Source organism: Suricata suricatta, chromosome 7 (assembly GCF_006229205.1).
Source record: "Suricata suricatta isolate VVHF042 chromosome 7, meerkat_22Aug2017_6uvM2_HiC, whole genome shotgun sequence".
In the NCBI taxonomy this organism is placed as follows: Eukaryota; Metazoa; Chordata; class Mammalia; order Carnivora; family Herpestidae; genus Suricata; species Suricata suricatta.
Window position 1 is genome coordinate 39,093,191 of NC_043706.1, and position 22,203 is coordinate 39,115,393.

The window sequence follows — 22,203 nt, forward strand, 5'->3', positions numbered from 1 at the left end:
CTTTCTACCCCTGCAGTGGATCGTTGCTGACTCTATGCTGAAGTCCAGTTCTATTGAAGTCTCTGTAAACTTGAGGAATAGAGAACCCCACTCCCCCCACCTGTCAGCAAGAGACAGGGCTTATTTTTTTGTTTATTTATTTTGAGAGAGAGAGCGAGAGCGAGAGAGAGAGAGCAGGGAAGGGACAGAGAGAGAGAATCCCAAGCAGGCTTCGCACTGCCAGCACAGAGCCTGACACGGGGCTTGAACTCATGAAACTGTGAGGTCATAACTTGAGCCAAAACCAAGAGTTGGGTGCTTAATTGACTGAGCCATGCTGGCTCCCCAAAGGTTTATTTTTATCTTTAAAGACATGTGACCGGAACTGCCCCTGGAACTGGAAAAGTGAGTTGAAAGCAACCTTAGGGGCTGGATACCCACTCCATTTTTGAGGCCAAACATGTTCTCTCTTTTGGTGGGCTTTTCCTGCTTACAAATAGTTGCTGCTCCCCCCGAACTCTGCCCCGCACATGGCCATTGCTCCCTGCCTTTGGCTCACTGTCTCCATTCATACTCTCAAGTGTGGGAATTGTGTGTCACCAAACAGTCTATGGGCCTAATAGCATGAGTTAGGGTGCCAACCTAGGTCCAGTTAACTGGGGGCAACAGGGGGGGCCATTGTGAGGGGCAAAGCCAGGTCTTGCCAGCAGTGGGGCCATAGACAGGATTCTTTGCCATGGCGTATAGGCAAGGACAGTGCTGTGAAGTTTGACCTATACATTTTGGGTCTCTTTTCTTCCACCTAAACTGTCACACATCTGTCTTACTCTGGATGAGTAGGAGGCCAAGTGATCCTAGAGAGCTGATGCAAGTACACCTTGCTTTCTGGCCAGGAAAAATAAAAGCATGTGAGTCATATTATTTATAACTTATACTATATTTTGATCGTACCAGCTGTTTGGTTTAAAAAAAAGACAGCCTTTCCCCTGGATTGTGATGGCTTCACAGGTGTACACCTATCTCCAAAGATACAACTCAGCAAGTTGTATGTGTTAAATATGTAGAGCTTTTTATACGCCACTCGGTATCTCAATGAAGTGGTTTTTAAATTAATTTTTAATTAAGATGCCAATGACTTTCAAAAATAAAGTCACACAAGCAGAGGAAGTAATGACCTAAAACAGCCCAAAGCAAGCGTTTGGTGTGGTGTGTAAGGATGTGTGTGCTGGAATGCAAAATAAGCATGCACGTCTGCTTTGGCCTTTATAACTCTAACAGAAACATGAAACACGTACCTGGGGGCAAGGAGGACAGCCCTTTTCAAAAGATCATCTCTCTTATATAAAGGAAGTAATCCACCCTTTGGCTCTTTTATACAGGGATGTCTGTGATCCAAAACTCATCCATGAGGGACGCCTGGGTGGCTCAGACCATTAAGTGTCCAACTCTTGATTTTGGCTCGGGTCATAATCTCACAGTTCATGAATTTGAGCACAGAGCCTGCTTGGGATTCAATCCCTCTCTCTCTGCCTCTCCCCTGCACACGTGCGTGCTCTCTCTCAAAATAAATAAACTTTATTTTATTTTATTTAAAAATTTTTAATGTTTTATTTATTTTTGATACAGAGAGAGACAGAGCATGAGAGGGGGAGGGGCAGAGAGAGAAGGAGACACAGAACCAGAAACAGGTTCCAGGCTCTGAGCTAGCTGTCAGCACAGTCAGCACAGAGCCCAACACGGGGTTTGAACCCACGAACGTGAGATCTGACCTGAGCTGAAGTCGGAGGCTTAACCGACTGAGCCACCCAGGCGCCTCAATAAATAAACTTTATTGAAGACAAAGCCAAAGATCATCTACGGTTCACTTAGAAATACAGTATTGAATTTTTCAGCATGCCTTCCTAATTGTGTCTTGCTTGTGTCAACTTTAAAACTCATCCTTATTCCTAGAGCACACTTCAACTCGCTGGCTATGACTGAGGGAGGTAGACTGGGAATCTGTGAAATTCAGAGTTGGCTTTAGGTAAACTCAAGAGGCTTTATTCACACCCACCCCCACACATGGATAAGCATACCTGGAAGAGTAGAAGAAATTAATCAACTTATTTATTTTATTATTAGTAGTAATTAATCAATTTATTTTAATGTTTTATTTATTTTTGAGAGAGAGAGAGACAGCATGAGCAGGGGAGGGTCAGAGAGAGAGGGAGACACAGAATTTGAAGCAGGCTCCAGGCTCTGAGCTGTCAGCAGAGAGCCTGATGTGGGGCTTGAACCACGAACTGTGAGATCATGACCTGAGCCGAAGTCGGACGCTCAACTGACTGATCCACCCAGGCGCCCCAGTAATTAATCAATTTAATAAATAGTTGCTAATGTACCTGATATACTCTGTCTGAAGAGGCAGTGGTGGTGAGGGTGTTCAGAGTATTAATAAAACATGACCTTTGCCCTTCCCAAGGGTGTAATTACATCAAGTCCCAGCCCCATATGTTCTTTCTAAGTATTAAATTCCTTGGCAGGAAGGACTGATTTAGTCATCTTTATATATTCCTCTCAACCACGTATAATACAGTGTGGAATAGTGTTATACGTGGGGTTCACGAGTACTGAATGTACATATAAACATAGGAAAAAGTCTCCAGATTGGATGCGGAAACCTCTAGAAGCAGAACTTAAATGTACAACACCGGCTTAATGCACACTTCTTCTAGAGGAATGGCTGTTCTATTTATACAGAATCATCTAACACTGATGGCTAAATATTAGAGTAAAAAACCCCAAAAGAACACAGATCAAGGTCTTGCATGGGCATGCCCCCACCTAGAGAAAATTCTGTAGGACATCCAGAATTTCAGATTTCTCCTTAAGTTTGGTAGCCTCGGCAGGATGGCGTGGGGACCACCACCCCAGGGGGCTTGTCTGCTCTTCATGGCATAAATGCTATGTCCTGGCCTCCAGGATGTGTGTGGGGGACACCCTAGCGAGCATTAAATCTCATCAGCAGACCTCTAAACCGCTCTTTGCAAACCAGCTAAAAGGTAAGTTAGCATTGACAAGTCACTTGAGTGGCTAGAAAGAAGGAATGTTTAAGCCAAATGAAACTCAAAAAGATAGCATTTTATTTTCAGAGCAGCTGATGCAATATCGAATCAGGTTTTCACAAATAAATAGGACAGTGTCTGTTTGGTTACATCTCTGTTTGATGAATGCCTATCTATAGGAACTGTAATAAATTTCTGAGATGGCTAATGACTGGAACTTTTTAAGGAAAATTCTTCCGGTTCTCTTTCGGAAAAAAGTATTGTGGTAACTTTAAAAAAAATGCCTTTCACTCAGGGGGAAAACCAACCTAGAATGCCTCAGGTTTGTTTTGAAGGAATGCACCTTTTTAGGACAAGTCTATAAAACATCTTTATTTATTTGTTACATATGATGTTTAAATATAACTTTGCTTTCAAGCTTCAAACTTATTTTTTTAAACCCCTGGTAAAATAAGACTTTTGGTTCACCTTAACAAAAACTGACCTAGGAAGAAACATTTTTAGCAAAATGTATTATAAAATTCACTAGAAAATACTGTCCTCTTTTGGCCAAAATGTTACATAAAATCCTTATTAAAAATACACACATTACAAAAGAACAATTATGAAGATGCTATACATAGTGCTTCTGATATGGACCAAGGGACCTGCATTCCAGGGAAAATACAGTTAAGTACGCTAATATTATGATGTCAACTTATAATAGTGCAAACCTGAATAAATTACATCCTGAAATGGAAAGGCATGCAAATCATTTGCTGAGAATACAACATAACGAAGCCAGAACAGGAAGCAATCACTATTTAAAAATGTTTTCATTTTTATTACATTAATTTTTTTTCAAAAATACTTTTCTTTACAATAGAACTCCTAGAAAATATGTACAACCTTCCTCTAATAAAATAGAACAGCAGTTAAATATATTTGAAAATAAGATGGGTTTTTCCATAAAATATATCTGTTAACTTTTTATATACAAGCTTTCTCAAAGAGGTCTAAATTCACTAATGAAAAACCATCTGATAGTAAACAGTAACGGTGTTGAAGACATTAACCTTAAGGAAGAGAAGTTCTTTGGGGGAGGGGGAGGGAGGCAAAAACACAACACATACATGCAGGCAGAATCATATCAGAAACAAGTAAGTGCAATATTTTACCATGAAGTCAACTCTTTTAAGTTGATATTGTCAAGAAATACTACTTCCGGAATTTGAACTGTCTCGGGGAGGAGGAGTTCTTTGGTTATTTCAAGTCAAAAATGCTTACATTATACTGCAGGAAGGAGCAAAATGAAGTTGTGCGTTACGTTTTTGCCTTGGCAACTCAGTTTATTTTTAATGTTTAAAGCTGGAACGGCTGGGCGAGTCTCCAAACACAGCAAGCACGTTTGTTTGCTTTATAAACATGTTTCTGGGTGTTCGCTCCTTTGATAGATAAGCCTTCAGACACCCGACAGCAGAACCATTCCAGAATCTCTAGACACCAGCACGCAGAGGGAAGCCGTCACCGGGTCAGACGCAGTCGGCCGACGTGACCGTTGGAATGGTTCTGGAACAGTCCTGCCACAAAGTTGATGCACACTGCCTAGGCAGTTCTGGCTCAAAACCTACGAGAATAACCTAAAACGGCAGCAAATAAAACCTTTCTTTTTTGCCTATAGAAAAGATGAAATGAAACCTCCAAGACCTCTTTGTCTGAAAACAGAATGATGGAAATGGAAAGAAACCTTTATATTTCTCTTCTGTCCATGGCTTTCCTGAGATTCAGACAACACTGCCTGTAGGTGAGGCCGCTGCGGCCCCGAGCGGGTGCTAACTGCTTCTGCCAGAGTCCAACTTAGAAGCCACTCAGGTCCCGTCCTCAGGCTTCTGCAGACATTCTCTTTAATGTCAAGCTATTAATTAATGGGCCAGCCAAGTTGCCTGGGGGGGGGTGGGGGGTGGACCACACCTACACAGGCTGGGAACCAGCCTCCCAGGGGTGGGCGGGGCCTCAAAGCCCTGGCTTCTCGTCCGGCAGCACTGAGGTTCCAGGGGGAGCCGGCAGGGGCCGTCCTCTCCGTCCTGGCTGCCTCCCACTCGGTACACAAGTGCTCCTTTGCCCTGACAGGGGGATGGGGCAGTCTGACTCAGTTCAAAAGCCTGAGCTAAATGCCATTTTTGAAGGATTACAGGCTTATTCCCTTCAAGTACCAACAGCAACCCTGCTACATGGACAGGAGGAAGCAGAGCAGAGTTATGTAGCTTGGAGAATTCTAGAAGTCCTTTGGTAAGTGACTTAAATGAATACATTCATTGTTTGAATGCAAACATTGGAGCTAAAGGGGTATTGGAAGCCATGTTTGTTGGCCTTTAATGCTACTGCACTTGTATTTGCTATCAAATGTGTTGGGAAACAGTCTGGCAAAGGTGAACTAACAGCAAAATCCCAGTGAATGAGGTTTCACGGTACTTCCAAGTGGCACAAAGTAATTTCAGAACTCCACCAACCATTAACAGAGTTGCCAAAAAGAATGGGGCTCCTCCAGTCTAGTTTTGGGGCCGAAGAGCACTTCTGGGCTTTCCAGAATGAGTGCCCCTCAACCACCCTCTCTAAACAGCCCTGGCGACTTAATAGTTGGGGTCATTTACCTCCGGCCAGCTCATGGCGAGACAGGACTCTACCAATCCGAATCGGAGCCACCTAGTCCCCTGGGAAACAGGGAAGAGGGTGCACTTTCTCTATGAACCAGGTCCTCAGTAAAGCACTGGCGGGGAGTGAAAGCCTGAAGTTATACAGTATTTCCGGAAACAGGCCAACGGTGAGAGGCGAGGCAGGGAGAAAACTTATTTTCACATTTGGTCAACTTTGCGAACGGTGTGTGCGCTTGAGGAAAAGCCGTGTGAACACGAGGGCTTGCTTCGCTCCCTGCAGAAGTTACCCCTCAGCACAGAATCTCCTGGCCAAGGCTCGGAGTCCACGGCAAACTACAGAATGAGGTCAGAACACAACAAAAGTAACTCTTAGTGGGAAAGGATGGCCCGAGGAGGGTAGCCTGCATCACCCACACATACACGTACACACGCGCACGTCAAGCTTTGGGATAAAAGGCAACAAGGATGGTTGACATCTGAAAGCCAAAGAACATGAAGGTCAGGTTTATTCCCTGCCAGGAGTGAGTTCATGGGAACATAGCCCGGATGAGAAACACCTCTTAAATAGAGTTGTGCCAATTATTTATTCCCTCCAACCTCCCACAAAAACATTTTTTTTTTAAATAAGAGGAAAAGAAACTGAAAAAAAAATTTTTTTTCTAAACCTGAATGAAACGACCACTTTTTTTTTTAAAACAGGTAGTTTAAAATGGTTACAAAACGAGCAGGGAGTCCAGGTTTCCTGATTGACGGAGATGGAGGCTGTGGGTCCTCGCCGTCTCCGTGTGACAAGCGGGGCTCTACAGTTCTGCGTCACCCTGAAGCAAAACCGAATCTTGGTCATCCAGGAGGAGATCCGTGTCCACGACCTCAGCCTCTTCCATGACGCCTCCCAACTGCTGGACAACGTCGCCGTCGAGGATGTCCACGTCCTTGATGGGCTTGATCAGGCTCAGCTGGTCCAGGGGCAGTAGCCCCGGCGCCCCCGCGGGCCCCGTAGTCCTCTCGATCGTGGCCGCCATCTCAGCAGCAAAAGCTGCCTTCTGAGCCTTTTGCCTCTGCTGTTCTTCCTGCTGCCTGTGCGTTTTCATGTGCGCATTTCGGCTTTTGATCTTGAAGAAGACTCTGAGAATGAAGGAAAAAGAAGCATTGTGAAATTCAGGAGACTGGGGTGCTTGGAAATCTGGGCGTCCTGCAGGGAACGGGGACCGAGTGGTCTAACGTCTGGTTTGGGTGGCTTTGACAGAGTCCCCGGTCACTTAGGACCTCCTGCCCCTGTGACCTGTCACCTCTCATCTCCAAGCATTACAAGGGAAAGGGGATGGGGACAGGAACACACGTACATGTGCGTCAGGCTTCCTCCCTGTGACAATGGAGGATGAATTCTCAGAGGCTTTCCTGTCCATCTGTGGTCTGCAGCCCTGGCCCTTACTCCTTCTTTAGCTTACCCTTCTCTCTCAACACAACCCAAGAATCCCCCCAGGCATGCTGCCGAGTTTTGATGGTTCCCATAACAAAACCCATCACCTGCCTGAGGTTTCTGTCTTCCATGGTAAAAATTCTTAAAAAAAAATTTTTTTTTATATTTATTTATTTTTGAGAGACAAGTGTGAGATGGAGTGTGAGTGGAGGAGGGGCAGAGAGAGAAGGAGACACAGAATCCGCAGCACGCTCCAGGCTCTGAGCATTCAGTGCAGAGCCTAATGCGGGGATCTAACCCACGAACAGTGAGATCATGACTTGAGCTGAAGTCGGACGCTTACCTAGCTGAGCCACCCAGGTGTTCCATTCCATGGTCAAAATTCTTGAAGGCTCTGCCTGATCCCTCACACTTGATAAATTCCTCTCTTCTCTACGCTCTCTGCCTGGACTCCTGTCCCTTACTGCAGCCCAAACCCTCTTCTCCAGGTCACCGGTAAGTCTATGTGGCCAAATCCAATGCCACCCACCCCATTCCATCTTTACTTGACTTCTGAGCAGCACCCACCACTTCTTTTCACCTAAGACCCCTTCTTATTGGCGATCATATGACCATAATTTCCTACTTTTAGGTTTGGAATGAAAAATGGTTTCTAGCTGCAGGTGATTTTACCTCCCCAGAGACAATGGGCAATGTCTGGAGATATTTTTTTTTAATGTCTTTAAAAATTTATTCTTGAGGTAAGCAGCCTGAGGTGATCTCTGAAAATGGTTTGCTATTCACTTGACCCGGAAAACTCGACAAAATCATGCAAATCAAGAGGTTCAAATCTTCGTGTTCACTTTAAGAATACCTGTGAAACTGCCCAGGCCGTCAAGGGTATGCACATCCGAAAAGCCACCAAGTATCTTAAAGATGTCACTCTGCAGAAGCAGTGTGTGCTGTTCCGATGCTACAATGGTGGAGTTGGTAGGTGTGCCCAGGCCAAACAGTGGGGCTGGACACAGGGTCAGTGGCCCAAAAAGAGTGCCGAATTTTTACTGCACGTGCTTAAAAATGCCGAGAGTAATGCTGAACATAAGGGCTTTAGATGTAGATTCTCTGGTCATTGAGCACATCCAGGTGAACAAAGCCCCCAAGATGCGGCGTAGAACTTACAGGGCTCATGGTCGGATTAACCCATACATGAGCTCTCCCTGCCACAGTGAGATGATCCTGACTGAAAAAGAGCAGATTGTTCCTAAACCAGAAGAGGAAGTTGCACAGAAGAAAAAGATAAACCAGAAGAAACTGAAGAAACAAAAACTTATGGCCCGGGAGTAAATTCTGCATAAAATACATGCAAATAAAAGTAAAAACAGAAAAATAAAAAATAAAAAAAAATTTATTCTTGAGAGACAGAGAGAGATAGCGTGAACAGGGGAGGGTCAGAGAGAGAGGGAGATACAGAATCTGAAGCAGCCTTCGGGCTCTGTGTGTCAGCACAGAGCCGGATGCAGGGCTTGAACCCACGAACCATGAGATCATGACCTGAGCCGAAGTTGGATGCTCAACTGGCTGAGCCACCCAGCCGCCCCTGGAGATATTTTTGACTGTCAGAAGTCGAGGGGAGCATAGTATTTTTCCACTCTAGTGAAGAACCCAGGGATGTGGCCACATATCCTATAATGCGGAGACAGCCCTTCCCCAAACAAGGCCTTATCAGACCCAAACATCACTGCTGAAGTTGGGAAACTCTGGGATAAGGGGCCCGCGAACTATGGCCAGTGGGCAAAATCCAGCCCACTGAGTTTTTGTAAATAAAGTCTTCCTGGAACACAGCCACGTCTATTTGTTTACGTATTGTCTACGGCAGCAATGGCAGAGCTGAGTAGTTGGGACACAGACAGTATAACCTGCAAAGCCTAAAATATTTCTGTCTGAACCTTCTTTCGAAAGTTTGCCCAGATGTGAGACCGCTGGTTCTGTAGAGGGGGTGGTGCAAATACTCGGCATTCATTCCTGAGCCCATAAAGGGAAATAAAAAAAACAACTCTGATTCCTAACACAAGCAGAGTTGATGAATCACAGTTGCACACATTGAAACTGTTTAATGTAATGAACATGATTTCAGCCGCTAACACAGGCATTCTGCAAACATTTGTCTATTATTCATACTCTGGAAAAACCACAGAAAATATCTCTATTTTCCACAAAATCGTAACTGGAGTTATGGTATTAAAAGGTCCCAAGCAACATAAAAACAAGACAAGAAAAACATTTAATGGATGCACTGAAAGACAGCCAGAAAGCTTGAGATGCTAATTTTTGTTGGTTAAAATGTTCTTTGTCTCCCCCTGGTGGCCTAAGGAGTCGAGGCCTGTTTGCAGCCCAGGGAGTGGAAGTGTTGGCTCCTCCCTGGGGACAGGTGGGAGATGAAGGGAGTCAGCCTGAAGACGGTTCATTACTTAAAAGTCAGTAAGCCTCATGACCAATCTGGGGACTCACCTTTCCATGGAGGGACGGAGGGGATATCTTGTCCTGGCTCTGAAGGGTATCGGAACACAGAGGGCGGCTACACCTAAAAAGCCATCTCCCTGATCTCTGCGCTTCATAGAGGAAAGACTGGTGGTACATTTCAACCCCCTGTGGCGAGTGCCTCCAAATGGAATGAGGTTCAATTAGGGACTGAGAGTGCCCACCCAGGGGTCAGCCTTCCTGGCTCGAATCCAAACTCACTGTGACAGAGACTTTACTTTTTCTGTGCCTCCTTTTCTCTACTTGGAAAGAAGAAGCTACTGAAGTGCCTGACTTATTTTGCTAAAGATTAAGCAATACATGTAAACATCCTTTAAAACAGTGCCAGGCAAATAGGCCCTGATACATGGCAGGTACTAGTAAGTTGCCTAAAATATCCTAATGAGGGCGTGTATTATAAGCAGAGGTCCCAGTTGGCCTCACTTGCACAACGAGGGATGCTAAGGTCACTCATGACAACCCCTCCAGGTCAGGCGGACTCACTGAGAAGCAGAGTGAAATTTACCCTGGATGCTGGCGGAGGGAACCCTGTGCATCTTACCATCAATGATATGTTCAGCCTAAAGTAAACAAACCAAGGGGACAGAGCAGTGGTCAGGAGCTGAGATGGGTTCAAATCTCAGCTCTGCTCTTAATGGGGGGGTGTGTGTGACCTGGGGCAGGTGCTTTTACCCAACATTCAATCTTTATTTGTATCATGAGGAAAAAAGCAGGATCGGCATCAGGCAGAGTTTGTGTGCTCAGTAAACGTTGGCTATTATTACTACCTGAGGTCAGTGTTTTTCTTTTAGTTGTTTTAATTTATATTTTATTAAAAGTGCAGGGATGACAAACGGGCTTTATCTCATGGGTCATCCCGATCAACTGATTGTGCCTGCTTGAAACATTCTGATGGAAAGGCCTTAAGATGATAGTGAGCAGTGCAGTGATTGATTAGTGATGTCTGTGCTGGGCACAGGAGTGAGCCAGTAGTGGCAGGAGAGTTCCTGTTGGGTGCTTCGGAGCCGTCCTCAAGTCACTCAGCAGGAGTGCAAAGAGGGCAACACGAGTGGATGTGGTTTGGGTGTGAAGGGACAAAGTGGGAATCAGGGTCTCACCCATCATTTCCGAAGATGGGTCAAGCTTTGTTATTAGAGGTTTGCTCTGAAGAGGTCTGTCTTTATTAGGGCTTTAGGATGTCAGAATACCCATATTGTGAGTCACAGACAAGGTCCACCCACCCTGAGGCACCATGCAGACCCCAAGGATGATAGGGGCAAGTTTTTGGAAACACCTGGTTCTTTTACTGGCTGAAGAAACTGCAAACCATCTTGGCCTGGCCTCCACGGACCAATTACTCGTCCTGGACTTAGATTCGGTCCCTGGCCCACTGTCACCTACTTGCCACACTCCTTGCAGGGGAAGATAGTTGTGGGGTCTGTCTCGCCGCTGGTGGTGCTGTGAGATGGTGAGCTCTTCACCGAGCAGTATCCGCTCTGAGTGCTGCCAGGCTTCTGCTTTCCAGAGGGGATGGCGCCCCGGGTTTTGGTCACCTGGTTGGTGCCACCGTGGATACGGGCGTGGCCGTTCAGTGCCTGTCGGGAGCTGAACACCTGAGGAAGAAAGGGAGTGACATGACATCTACAGTCCTGAAAAGGAAATTAGGGTTATTAGTTACTCAATGGTAAAACACATGACATTTGAAACAGCGTCTAAGGACAGGCGCAGGGGTTTTATGTAAGCGAACTTTGGGTGTATGCCCTAAAAGCCAAGGTCAAATACTACAACCACGAACACTGAGCCCATTAAAAAAAACACAAAACACTACACCATCGTTACAACCAGAAGACAAGATGAACAGTGTGAAGGACAAAGATACTGTCCAGAAGGCCGGGGACTGGGGGGCTAGACCCAGCACCTCTAAGAAGGAAGGCCATTGGGCCATTTCCCCTCCATACACCTTACTTTTTTCCATCTGTAAGATGAGGGAGTTGACTGGCTGCCAAACGTTTTTTTAAGTCGGAAGTTACCCTCCCCCTTTTCTTTCCTTTTACTTAAAAAAATAAAAAAGACAAATTGGGTCTTGCTCAACAGCTCTGAGTTATAAAGGGGTGCTCTGGCTGACATAGAGACCGCACCCAAGAAGTGAGTCCATTTGCTCAGCTCCATCTCCCCGCCCAGGAAGCCCTCAGCCACACAAGAAACACCTTTGGAAAGACACGGGTTAGGATTAGTTGCTCCGATACATCGTGTATATTACATCAAGCCTCCATCAGTAGCCAATCATTGAAGCAACGTTTCAGACTGTCGAATTTTACGGTAGGTGATAAAAGAGGAAGGACCTGGGAAGTCTTTTGAGGCTTGCCATGAAGCAGGCTCGCCCCACCTCAGCACCACTGACACTTGGCGCTGGATATTTTTTGTTGGAGGGGGGCTGTGTGGACTAGGACATTTAACAGCAACCCTGGCCTCTCCCGGGAGAAGCCGCTAGCACCTCTCCAGGTGTGACGTTAGTGTCCCCAGACATTGCCACATGTTCTTGAGGAGCAAAAATCATTCCCAGCTGAGCACCACTGCTGTCAAGGGATCTAATCCACTTCCCTGAATTCTAAGAGCCCCCACGGCTAGCTTGTTAAACTCATCAGTGCCCACGGCGCTGTGGGTGGTTTGCTCTGTGTTAAGTTCACGAGCTCTGTTTACGGTCTTACAGAGGGGAAAATCTGTGGCTGATTTGGCAAACCAAAACCTCCAGGGTTAGGCAAGGAATAAAACCAATATGCTTTTTCCCTGTGAGTTTTGAAAATCGTTAAGATATATCCAGCCTGCTGAGCATTTCTGATCAGGAGAAGTGAAAGATGACTCCCCACTCAGTAAAGAATTTACCATACACATAACTACGAATTGAGGCAACAGTCAATTTCTAAACAAATTCACCCAGAAATACTGTCATTTAAAGTCACATCTTAATCATCCCTGAACAGAAGCACTCTATACGAAATGGAAATAATGGAGTGATTCTTCCAGGTCATTAAACATCAAAGACAGAAACAAGCTAGCAATTTCTCACGTTTTCTTCAAAGCTAATGCAAAATGTAGATCCCTTTTTTCCCTTACTTTTTCATTTTTAAAAAAATCAAATGTAAATCAAGCGAATTTCTGCTTTAGTATCTAAATATTTCAACGACTCTTGCTTTCTCCGCCTATGCGACAGACTCATTAAGCAGCATTCAATACACTCTGGAAAACACCATCATCCTATATAACACAGAAGTGAAGATAAACACAAGTAACTTGGGAAAAATAGGGCTTCTCGTCAAGAGCAACATTCTCATCTTTTGTAACACCTCTAGAACTTGCCTGTCCAGGTGTGCCTGGCTTTAAGAAATCGGATTCGGCAAAAGTTCAACAATTCAGACTCTCAGGGAATCCCCTGAGAGATCGCAAGTGTAAAGGTAACACCTTAAAAATATATATCCTTCAAAATATACTGGGAGCCTTAGACCAGACCGGCACGGATCCCCTATATGGACCTGCCTTCCATAGTGTGAAGAATGAACAAATGGTGAATTTGTTTTATATCAGCTAAATGATATTTCCCATGTACCTGAAAAGCACTAGGTTAAATAATTATACAGGCTCCCTTTCAGCTGGTTTACAGCTTATTAGTAAATTTTTTTTTGTTCTCCCCAAAGAATACCAAGGTAAAGATTTAGCCAAATCTTTGTAACACGGCCCTCAAATTTCAAATGAATGCTATTTGAATGAGTAACACTTTACGTGATAGGAAATGCAAAGCCTTCCAGGCAGGTAAGAGGGCAAGAAATGGGGGCAAGGTGTTAGGAAAGGACAAGCCTTCTCCGTGGGCTCCCTACTCGGGCCATTTAAAATACATGCTTATGGGGCCCAGAGGGGTGGAGTAATGGGGCGTAGGTTCTGGAGGCCCAGGCCCACTGCAGAGCCATGTGCGGCAGCATTTAAGAGGTCTGGGTCCGTTGCCTCCTGAGGGCGGGGTCCTTCTCCATGTCCCCTGAGCACATAGCATGGGGAGATCTGCCAGCTGAGTAAGTAAATGAAAACAAAGGAAGAAAATCCCAGCGACAGGGAATCCCCTCTGCGAAACTTTCACTGATGAAAGTGCACCCTTTCTAAAATTCCTTAAAGCCAGGCACAGCCCACTGCCCTTTCCGCCTCAGGTCTCCGGGGAGGACAGAGGACGCAGAGACACTTACGGCCCCACAGTTGGGCATCTCACAGATGAAGGAGCTGGAGGGCTGGCCGACGGCCTGCAGGGGTGGCCCCTCTGTGGGAGCCAGCACGGGGCCTGGCGGTGGCTCCGGGGACTTGGGCACTTCGCTCTCCTCTTCTCTCGTGGATTTCCGGTCTTCTTCTGGGTCCTCCTCCTCTTCCTCTAACTCCTCTTCTTCTTCACTCGTCTAGTGTTAAGGCAATAAAAGCAAAAAGGGGGACAGCCCCAAATAGCATTTTTAGTGAACAGAGCCACCAGCTAGCAGAGGAGACAGGCGCTGGGTGGGGTTGGGGGTTGGGGTTCTGCCCTCTGGGGAGGGCTCCGGTGGTCTCTATCAGGATAGTCATTGGACGCTTGGGGCTTTGAGGCCCAAAGTCCCCCTGCCTCACTTTAGGTCCCTTCACTGCTTCTATAAAAGTATGCTACGGCAGGGAGGAGAGATGTCTGTGTAGAGTTTCTCCTCCTTTTCAAGACCAGCAGACCTTCAAACGGGTTAAAACTTGCTTGTGAGCCACTCTGTCTCCCCAGAGCAGGGAGGAGGGTTTTCCAGCTGTAATGACCCTTTGGAAACCCCTCTTGGAGAAAGACTAAAGACCTACATACTGATTTGTCTACGGGCCTTATGACACACTTCCACGCGAGATGCCCCAGATGTCTGCTCTGACCCGTGGCCTGTGGCAAGCATGTGACCCGCAGTGCCTCGATGAGCCCCTGCTTGTCTTGGCAGAAAACAGAATGGAAGAGTGAAGTGCAATGACTTTGAGGAGAGAAAAGGGAAAGAGACAGTTCCCCTGGACCCCTCCTTTATTTTACTGATTGGTTAATGCATAGATATGTCATCATGGGCTTGGAGAGAAGCCTTCCAGAGGCATTTGTGAAAAAGACCAAGAAAAATATTTTCCGTGACTAAATATCCTTGTGGCCACTGTGTCCCCTCCTCCTCCTTCAGAATAGCGGCAGGTGGAGAACCAAGAAGGTCCCACCTTCCCCAGGTTGACAAGACAGGGAGTCACCGGAGCAGCCTGGTGGTGTACTGAGGGCAGACTGGGGTGGAGGGCAGGGCCGCAGGAGGCCCTCCTTCTTGTTTAACGACCTGACCCTGCTTTCTCTGTCCTCACGGCAAGATGCTGGCTCCTCTAGGCTGAGAGAGGACCGAGGACCGGGGAGAGGGAGTTCTACGGTCCATCCACCTCATTTCAGCTTCTATTTCACAGCCCTTCACAGGTTACAAAGCATTTTCGCATTTGCTGGATCACTGAATGAGGCGGGAGCCTGCTCATTTGCAGACGAGGGAACAAATGGCAGGTCCTGCTTGGCCCTGACGCTGACAGGTCAGTATGTCCGCCAGGCTCTTTGAAACCACGACGTGGGCTCCGGTTTGGTTGATCCCAGACAGTGATGTAACTCTGGGTCAGCCTATGATTCTTGGAACCCAGAAGTGAGGATTTCCGAAAAGGATAAAGATTTCTTTTTTCTTTAATGTTTATTTTTAAGAGAGAGAGAGACAGAATGTGAGTGGGCAAGGGGCATAAAGAGGGAGATACAGAATTCGAAGCAGGCTCCAGGCTCTGAGCTGTTGGCACAGTGCCCGATGCGGGGCTCGAACTCATGAACCATGAGATCATGACCTGAACTGAAGTCAGATGCTTAACTGACTGAGTCACCAGGCGCCCCAAGGATGAAGATTTCTAAGAGTATAGGGGGATCCTGGGATCCAGAGACATAAGTGCTCTCTTTCCAGTTTAGATTCGGGACAGGGGAGAAAGTTAATGCCAGTGAATAGGTGGCACTGAACACTCTATCACAGTTTCGCTGTCGTCTGCATTTGATATCATATACACGCATATTTGAAATGATGTAGCGACACAGTGTATTTAAGAAATGACTTCAGTTTCCAGCGGGTGAATTGTGATTAAGTAGTAATGATTACATTTGCTGAAAGACTTCAATGAGTACAGATGTAGGCCCACTTTATTTTACAGAGTGATTCATCATATATAAGCTGTAGGTCATTTATTCATATAGAACACACTGGTTGATTTTTCTTAAATGATCTTATTCCCATATGAATCCATATTTTTGAGAGACAGAGAAAGAACACATGCAGGGGAGGGGCAGAGAGAGAGGGCGATACAGAATCTGAAGCAGGCTCCAGGCTCTGCAATGTCAACACAGATCCCGATGCAGGGCTGGAACTCATGAGCCCTGAGAACATGACCTGAGCTGAAGTTGGATGCCTAACCAACTGAGCCACCCAGACACCCCACCATCTTTCCACCTCAAGAAGTTTCAGGTGAAACCACATTATGTAGAACTCCAATGGTGCCATCCATTCCTTGATAGAAATAGAAACTTGTGAACTCAAGAATCAGTTTAGTAAGCAGGCCATGGCCTATAGCTTGGCACTTAAAACAGATTATATAATAACTTTTGATGACAGTGGCATTTGTTTTACAGTACTTGTTATAATTACAATTTTCTCACAACATTTTTTTTGGGGGGCTGAAAGAGTCTTAGGAGAGACATTCCATAGAGCCACAAAATTACAGATTAAATTATACTGTACTGTGATTACATGTGTCTCCGGAATGTAGATAGGTTTTATTTCAACTGGCAATCTATACGTGTTCACAAAATGATTTATCATCCAGCCATATGGCTTACCAAAGTGACTAAGAGATACAAAGATAGGAGGACAAAAATCCTAAGATGCACAACTTTGTATCAACAAGTTGGCCATTTCATGAGGTATTGTGAGATGAAACATTGAGTAATATTCCAAAATTGGTAGAAGGTGGGCAAATACGGGATGGGGAGGTGGTTATATATTTAACACGGTGCTTACAGCCTTAAGTGTCTGCCATAAGGGTTTCTTGAGGAGGAGGATATTCTTATTTCTCAGGGATGCAAATAAAATTCGCGTTGAGACACTGTTAAGTTAAAATACAAATAGCTCAACAGCCCAAGTTTACTCAGAGACACAAAATGGAGCGTCACCATCACTGATGATGATGATGATGATGATGGGGCTGAGAACAAGTGGAAGGCCTGCTATGAATTAGGCACCACACACACACACGTGCACACACACACACACACACACACACATGAACACACACACACACACACACACACACACACCATTTCTTGTGCTCATGACAGCCCTGTGCAACTTTAAAAAAAAAAAAATGAGGAAACTGGCCAGACAGCTACTTTCCCCAAGGCCACATAGCTGGAAAGAAGTTGAATTGAGATTTGAAACCTAAACCATCTGATTTCAACACCTTGGCCTTTTTTTACTGGCCCTGCGGCAGATGTCCTAAGGAAAACATGTGTCCATCTGTACATAGTTTAGATTTTCAGCCCAAAGACAGAGACCCTAAACTTCTCACAACTGTTAGAAACAGCTGCCTGTCAATGTCAGAGGGCAGCAGGCTATTTCCCAACCCCCCATCAGTGGACCATGTTGTGGGGACTTGGGTGCTTACACTGCAGGTGGGCTTTGCCCTCAGAGTCCTGACCACTGTCTTCCAATGTCTGGAACTTCTGTCACTTGGTTTCTTGAATTGTGCTGAATTGTGCACACAACCAGATCCATAGATCTGCTTGAGCGGAAGCGTGCGCATAGGCAGGGGACAGGAAGATGTGATCAGCACACTTTCCACTCATAACCTTAACAGAGTACACCTTGGTCCCCTTCTTTTGCCTCTAAGGTAAAAGGACCTAGGATGACCTCGGGCTAGAAGTCTCCGAAGCGAAGGAGACTACCGTGCTGTGTTGGCCTGTGGTTACTTACAGAGCAGCTCCTCGCCAGCCCTCTTCTTCCCGTCTCCCAACTTGAGCTTGTTCCATCATGTTCCCTCTGGGATGAAACAGTGAGGACCTGCAATCGGGAGAGCTGTCCCAAGAGTCCAGGCAGGCCTCAAGGACAAAGGGCAGGACTCCTGTCCTAGGACTATGTCTCCTGCACCCTCCCCATTTCTTGCATGGTCCCGATTTTTCATCTTTACTCTGCAAACTTCCCTCGGGAGGCTGACTGTGCCTTCACAGAGCCTGAAAGGGAGCTGTTCAGCTACCATGCTGGCCTTAAATCAAGAATTTTTTTTCTTTGTGGACCTGAGTCATCTCTGCACGTTGCTTTTGGTTCTCCTTAAGGTAATAAGGGTGGGGATGCTTCTGACCCAGCTTAATACCGGCTTCTGGTGAATAAACCCAAGAAGGTGTGGTCCCTTGGGCATCGTCTTAACCTTTTCTCCTTAGTCTGAGGCTACGTGGGGGTTTGGGCCTTTCCTTCTATTTCTTTTAAAGATTTTATTTTTGGGGTGCCTGGGTGGCTCAGTCCGTTAAGCCTCTGGGTTCGGCTCAGGTCAGATCTCACGTTCGTGGGTTCAAGCCCACGTCAGGGTCTGTGCTGACAGCTAGCTCAGAGCCTGGAGCCTGCTTCAGATTCTGTGTCTCCTCCTCTCTCTGCCCTTCCCCCTCTCATGCTCTGTCTCTCTCTGTATCAAACATAAATAAAACATTTAAAAAAAGATTTTATTTTTACGTAATCTCTATACCCAATGTGGTGCTCGAGCTCACAACCCTGAGACCAAGAGTCACGCACTCCACAGACTGAGCCAGCCAGGTGCCCCAGGCCTAGGTCTTTCTATGCATCTTGAAAGCTCTGCTGGCCCAAGATGGCACCTCTTACTTGCATGGTAACATCTTCCTTAGCAGCAATCCCTGCCCTGAATTCCCCTGTCCACCTCCTCTCCCTGCAGAGAGTTCATAGAGGAATTGTTGCCATGACCCACAGTGACTCCTATCTGGGAATGATGTTCACTCCATTCATGCAACAAATATTCAGAGCATCTCTATGATGCCAGGCACTCTCCTAGGCACTTGGTAACACACAGCCTCGAAAGGTAACAGTTTGCTTCAGGAAGCCATGTCTTTAGATTTTGCCCTCTTTCAAAACGTGACTCTGACAGAGCCCAGAACATTTCAGAACTGGAAGGGATTTTCCAAATCATCTAAACCATCTGCCCTGTTTTATAGGTCAGTAAGCTTTAGGAGCCAGATCCCAGGCCTCCAAGGCCAGGATTCTTCATGCTTCCTTATATATACAGCCTATTGGCTCATCTGGAAAGCAATGCTCTGTGTGACCTTGGGAATCCCTTCCCCTCTCTGGGTCTCAACCTCCTGTCTGTGAAATGATAGAGCTGGATGAGGGAGAGGCCCTAAGGTCCTATCCAAGCCTTTCTGGTTCTCATCTTACACTGCTTGTAAACGCTTCTGGGGTTTACGCTAAAGCGTCCACTTATGGGTGTCCTATCTTCCCAACTTTAGTATATGCTCCTGGGGGGAGGCCAGAGGCCAGGAAACATCCCTGAGCACCCACAGCACTACACACGTAGTGTTATTTACATCATAGGAACTCGACTGTTTTTAGCTGACTGAACCAGGAGAGGCCACCTTGCTTTTTTTTTTTAAACATCAGGCCATGGGTGAGAACAATGCTATTCGGATACAAGACAGCACTACTTAAATCACACAAAAGCCCTGGTCACAGAAGACTCTGAACATAGAATACCACCATCTCTGATACAGATGTCGATTTTTTCCTGAGATGTGGGTCTAAATGTATATTCAAAGACGTGTGTATATTTCAAAGCTAGGATCATTCTTAGATCTCCAAGGCCAGGTAGGAACTTGGGCCTTGAGGCATTAATGAGTCTGAGTGTTTTTCTACTTCTCTAAGAGAATTTGCATTTGACTGCTCTTAAATATTAGACAGAGAATCAGGCTCAGACTACACACTAACCAGCCATTTGACCATGGTTAAGCTATTTAGGCTCTGTGTCTCAGTTCCCTACCTCACAGACTGGCTCAGAGGATTAAAAGAGTCAATATTGGTAAAGGGCCTAACACAATTTCCAGCACACAGAAAGTGCTACTATGTGTCAGTTAAAGAAAATCACCCACATAAGTGCTAACACAACGATTGGGAATGAAAGTGTATTACAGACATTCACAACATTCATGAATTCCAAGCGCTTTCCCCAGTGGTGACAGCCTGGAGTTTACCAATCTGTTGTAAGACATGCCGTGTTTACACACACATGCATGGCAGGTTAACGTTTTCCACGACGTGTGGAAAGGAGACTTCCCCTGGCTATGGACGCAGGAAAAAGAGTTAACCACAAGGATGGAAGTGACAGTAATTACTGAAGCCACACATTAGGGACTCAGAGAAGATTTCAATGTCTTTAGCCTTTAGTGTGTTACGTCTTTAGTGTGTACTTGCCATGCAGACAACGTCGGATTGCTGCCAATGAAGGAAATCAGTCTCGGGGATACATGGTGATTAAGGATTAGAATAATGCATATGCTGTTAACTATTCCTTGCTAATTGAGAGTTCCTGGAACTATCTAGAGGCCAAGGCTCCTCCTCGGTCATGCTTAATGGAAGCTGTGGTAACACCGAGGGCTTTGGTTCTCTGGTCAGCAGGGTCTGTGACACGGATGGAGCAGAAACGATATCCTACAGGGTGCAGGGCGCCCACTTATAACCCATCAAGTCAAGGCTGGGACCACTCTGGCCTTACTCCCCGGGCCCTGCCTGCCTTGGAGCGCAGGCCAGTCCTTGCCTCCTGAGCTAAGTGCTGAGCTACGGGGCAAACCACCTTCCTCCTGCATTTCTATGCCAGGAAGTCGAGGCCTGAACCCCGCAAGGGAACGGGCCTGTCACCCGCTCACCGTGGGCAACTCAGCAGCAAAGCCGAGCCAAACACCAGCCACTTACTGACCTGGGAGAAGGGTGGGGGCGGGGCCCACGCAAGCAGCTTCACTCACCACAGAATCATCCATTTCTGCCAGGCGTGTCCGGTGTTTCCGCCCCAAGCGCATTATCTTTTTCCACGTGTAGTAGTACTCCACGCACTGAGCCACGGTCTTAGACTTCACCTGCCAGGAAAGCAGCCCCAGATCAGCTCGGCAGTGGGCGGTGTGCCAACCCACGAGCTTCTGTGGACATTTCATTTTATAACAGGTAATAGCTATGTGCAACTCAACAAAGAAACATACAGTGAATAACCTCCTTCCTGCACTGGTCTCCCTCCATCCAGGTCGCACCCTCTCTACCCGTCGCACAGCTAACCCCTTTTCTTAATATCTTGGGTATCATTCCAGAATCTCTTAACACATATACCAAAGAACACAAGACTAGATTTCTCCTCACAAAAGGAAACACACTGTATATGCTGATTTGCAACCTGATTTCCACCCCCCCCCCCGCCCACAACATAGGGCTGGAGATTTTTTTCATGTCAGCCCATAGAGAGTTCATTCCTTTTTTTTTTTAACGCATAAAGCAGCATGCTTTTTCATTTAATGTGCTTGAGTGTATTTGGCTCTCTGACTGGTTGACCTTCAAAATCTATTTATGAAAAATGTTCCTTAGTAATCGAACAGGAATGTAAGGCAAAAGTGACGATGCTATGAGCTTAGTTTCTGGAGGAAATAGGCCCTGCCCTGTCCTCCCCCAAGGGGGCAAAGGTACATGTAGTTTAAAGAGAAAAAAAATGCTTTTGAGTAGTTCACAGATCTCCAAGTTCAAGGTGGGGTTCGACCTTGTGGGCTTCTGGAGGCAGATCAAAGGCTGGCCATACTTGCAGAGGTGGGAAACGAGCCACCCAAACAGTGAGACGAGAGAGGTCCTGCCAGAAGTCGTCTCCTTCTGAAACTGTCCCCTTCCCACCACTTGATAGCTTGAGTTTCTACATCAGAGTCGCTCAGGGAGTGAGGACACTGTCTCAGAGAGCACTTTCTGGAAAGGCCGTGTTGTCTGGCAAGCACAACACAGGAATCCGTCATCAGTCAACAAGGTGCAGGCCTGGGAGGGGGTGAGGCCTAGGACAGGTCAATCCTGGGGGAGGGGGACTTAAGAAAGAGGAGAGCATGGAGGCTACTCCGCTTACTGGGCAGCAAAGAGCATGGTGGCCTCCAAGGTAGGGACAGGCAGGGGTGAATACAGATCCGGAGAGGGGGATAAGCGGAGAAAAGTCTACCTGTTCTGATTCTTGCCCACCAAGGAAAGTCCTACATTAAGGACAGGAGACATGCACCCAGCCGGTGGCACGGGCCCAGCCAGGGGGAGCTGTTGCCTGCGGCTCTGTTCTCCATGGACCTGAACATTTTAATGACCTTAATAACACAATATGGCTCCATTGTTCATTGATTTTCTGAAACACTGAGTCATTTTAACTTTTAGCCTAAACTACCTCTCAGCCAATTAAGGCTTGTTAAGTTCATTATCTGCTGTAAAAGTGCCATTTCATCTGTGTACAAGAGTTCTATTTTGCTGTGCGATGCTGTATATACAAAGCATTACTATTTTTATTA

General features: G+C 46.2%; 1 protein-coding gene and 1 pseudogene across 18 annotated transcripts in view; one reads left to right on the plus strand and one right to left on the minus strand.

Moving 5' to 3' along the window:
- Positions 1-3,078: 3,078 nt before the first annotated feature.
- Positions 3,079-22,203, minus strand: part of TRERF1 (transcriptional regulating factor 1) — a 207,331-nt gene continuing 188,206 nt past the window's right edge. For 14 of the 18 annotated variants that reach the window (XM_029943410.1, XM_029943407.1, XM_029943409.1 and 11 more), the window contains 4 exons: positions 20,656-20,766; positions 13,802-14,005; positions 10,974-11,221; positions 3,079-6,781 (listed from right to left, as the gene is read on the minus strand). In XM_029943410.1, coding sequence (XP_029799270.1) covers positions 6,457-6,781; positions 10,974-11,221; positions 13,802-14,005; positions 20,656-20,766 — 888 coding nt within the window. In that variant the 3' untranslated portion in view covers positions 3,079-6,456. Of the gene's footprint in view, positions 6,782-10,973; positions 11,222-13,801; positions 14,006-17,353; positions 17,702-20,655; positions 20,767-22,203 lie in introns of those variants that run through there. The other 4 variants (XM_029943420.1, XM_029943418.1, XM_029943422.1 and 1 more) reach the window with 2 other exon arrangements.
- On the plus strand, positions 7,829-8,404 carry LOC115295508 (annotated as a pseudogene).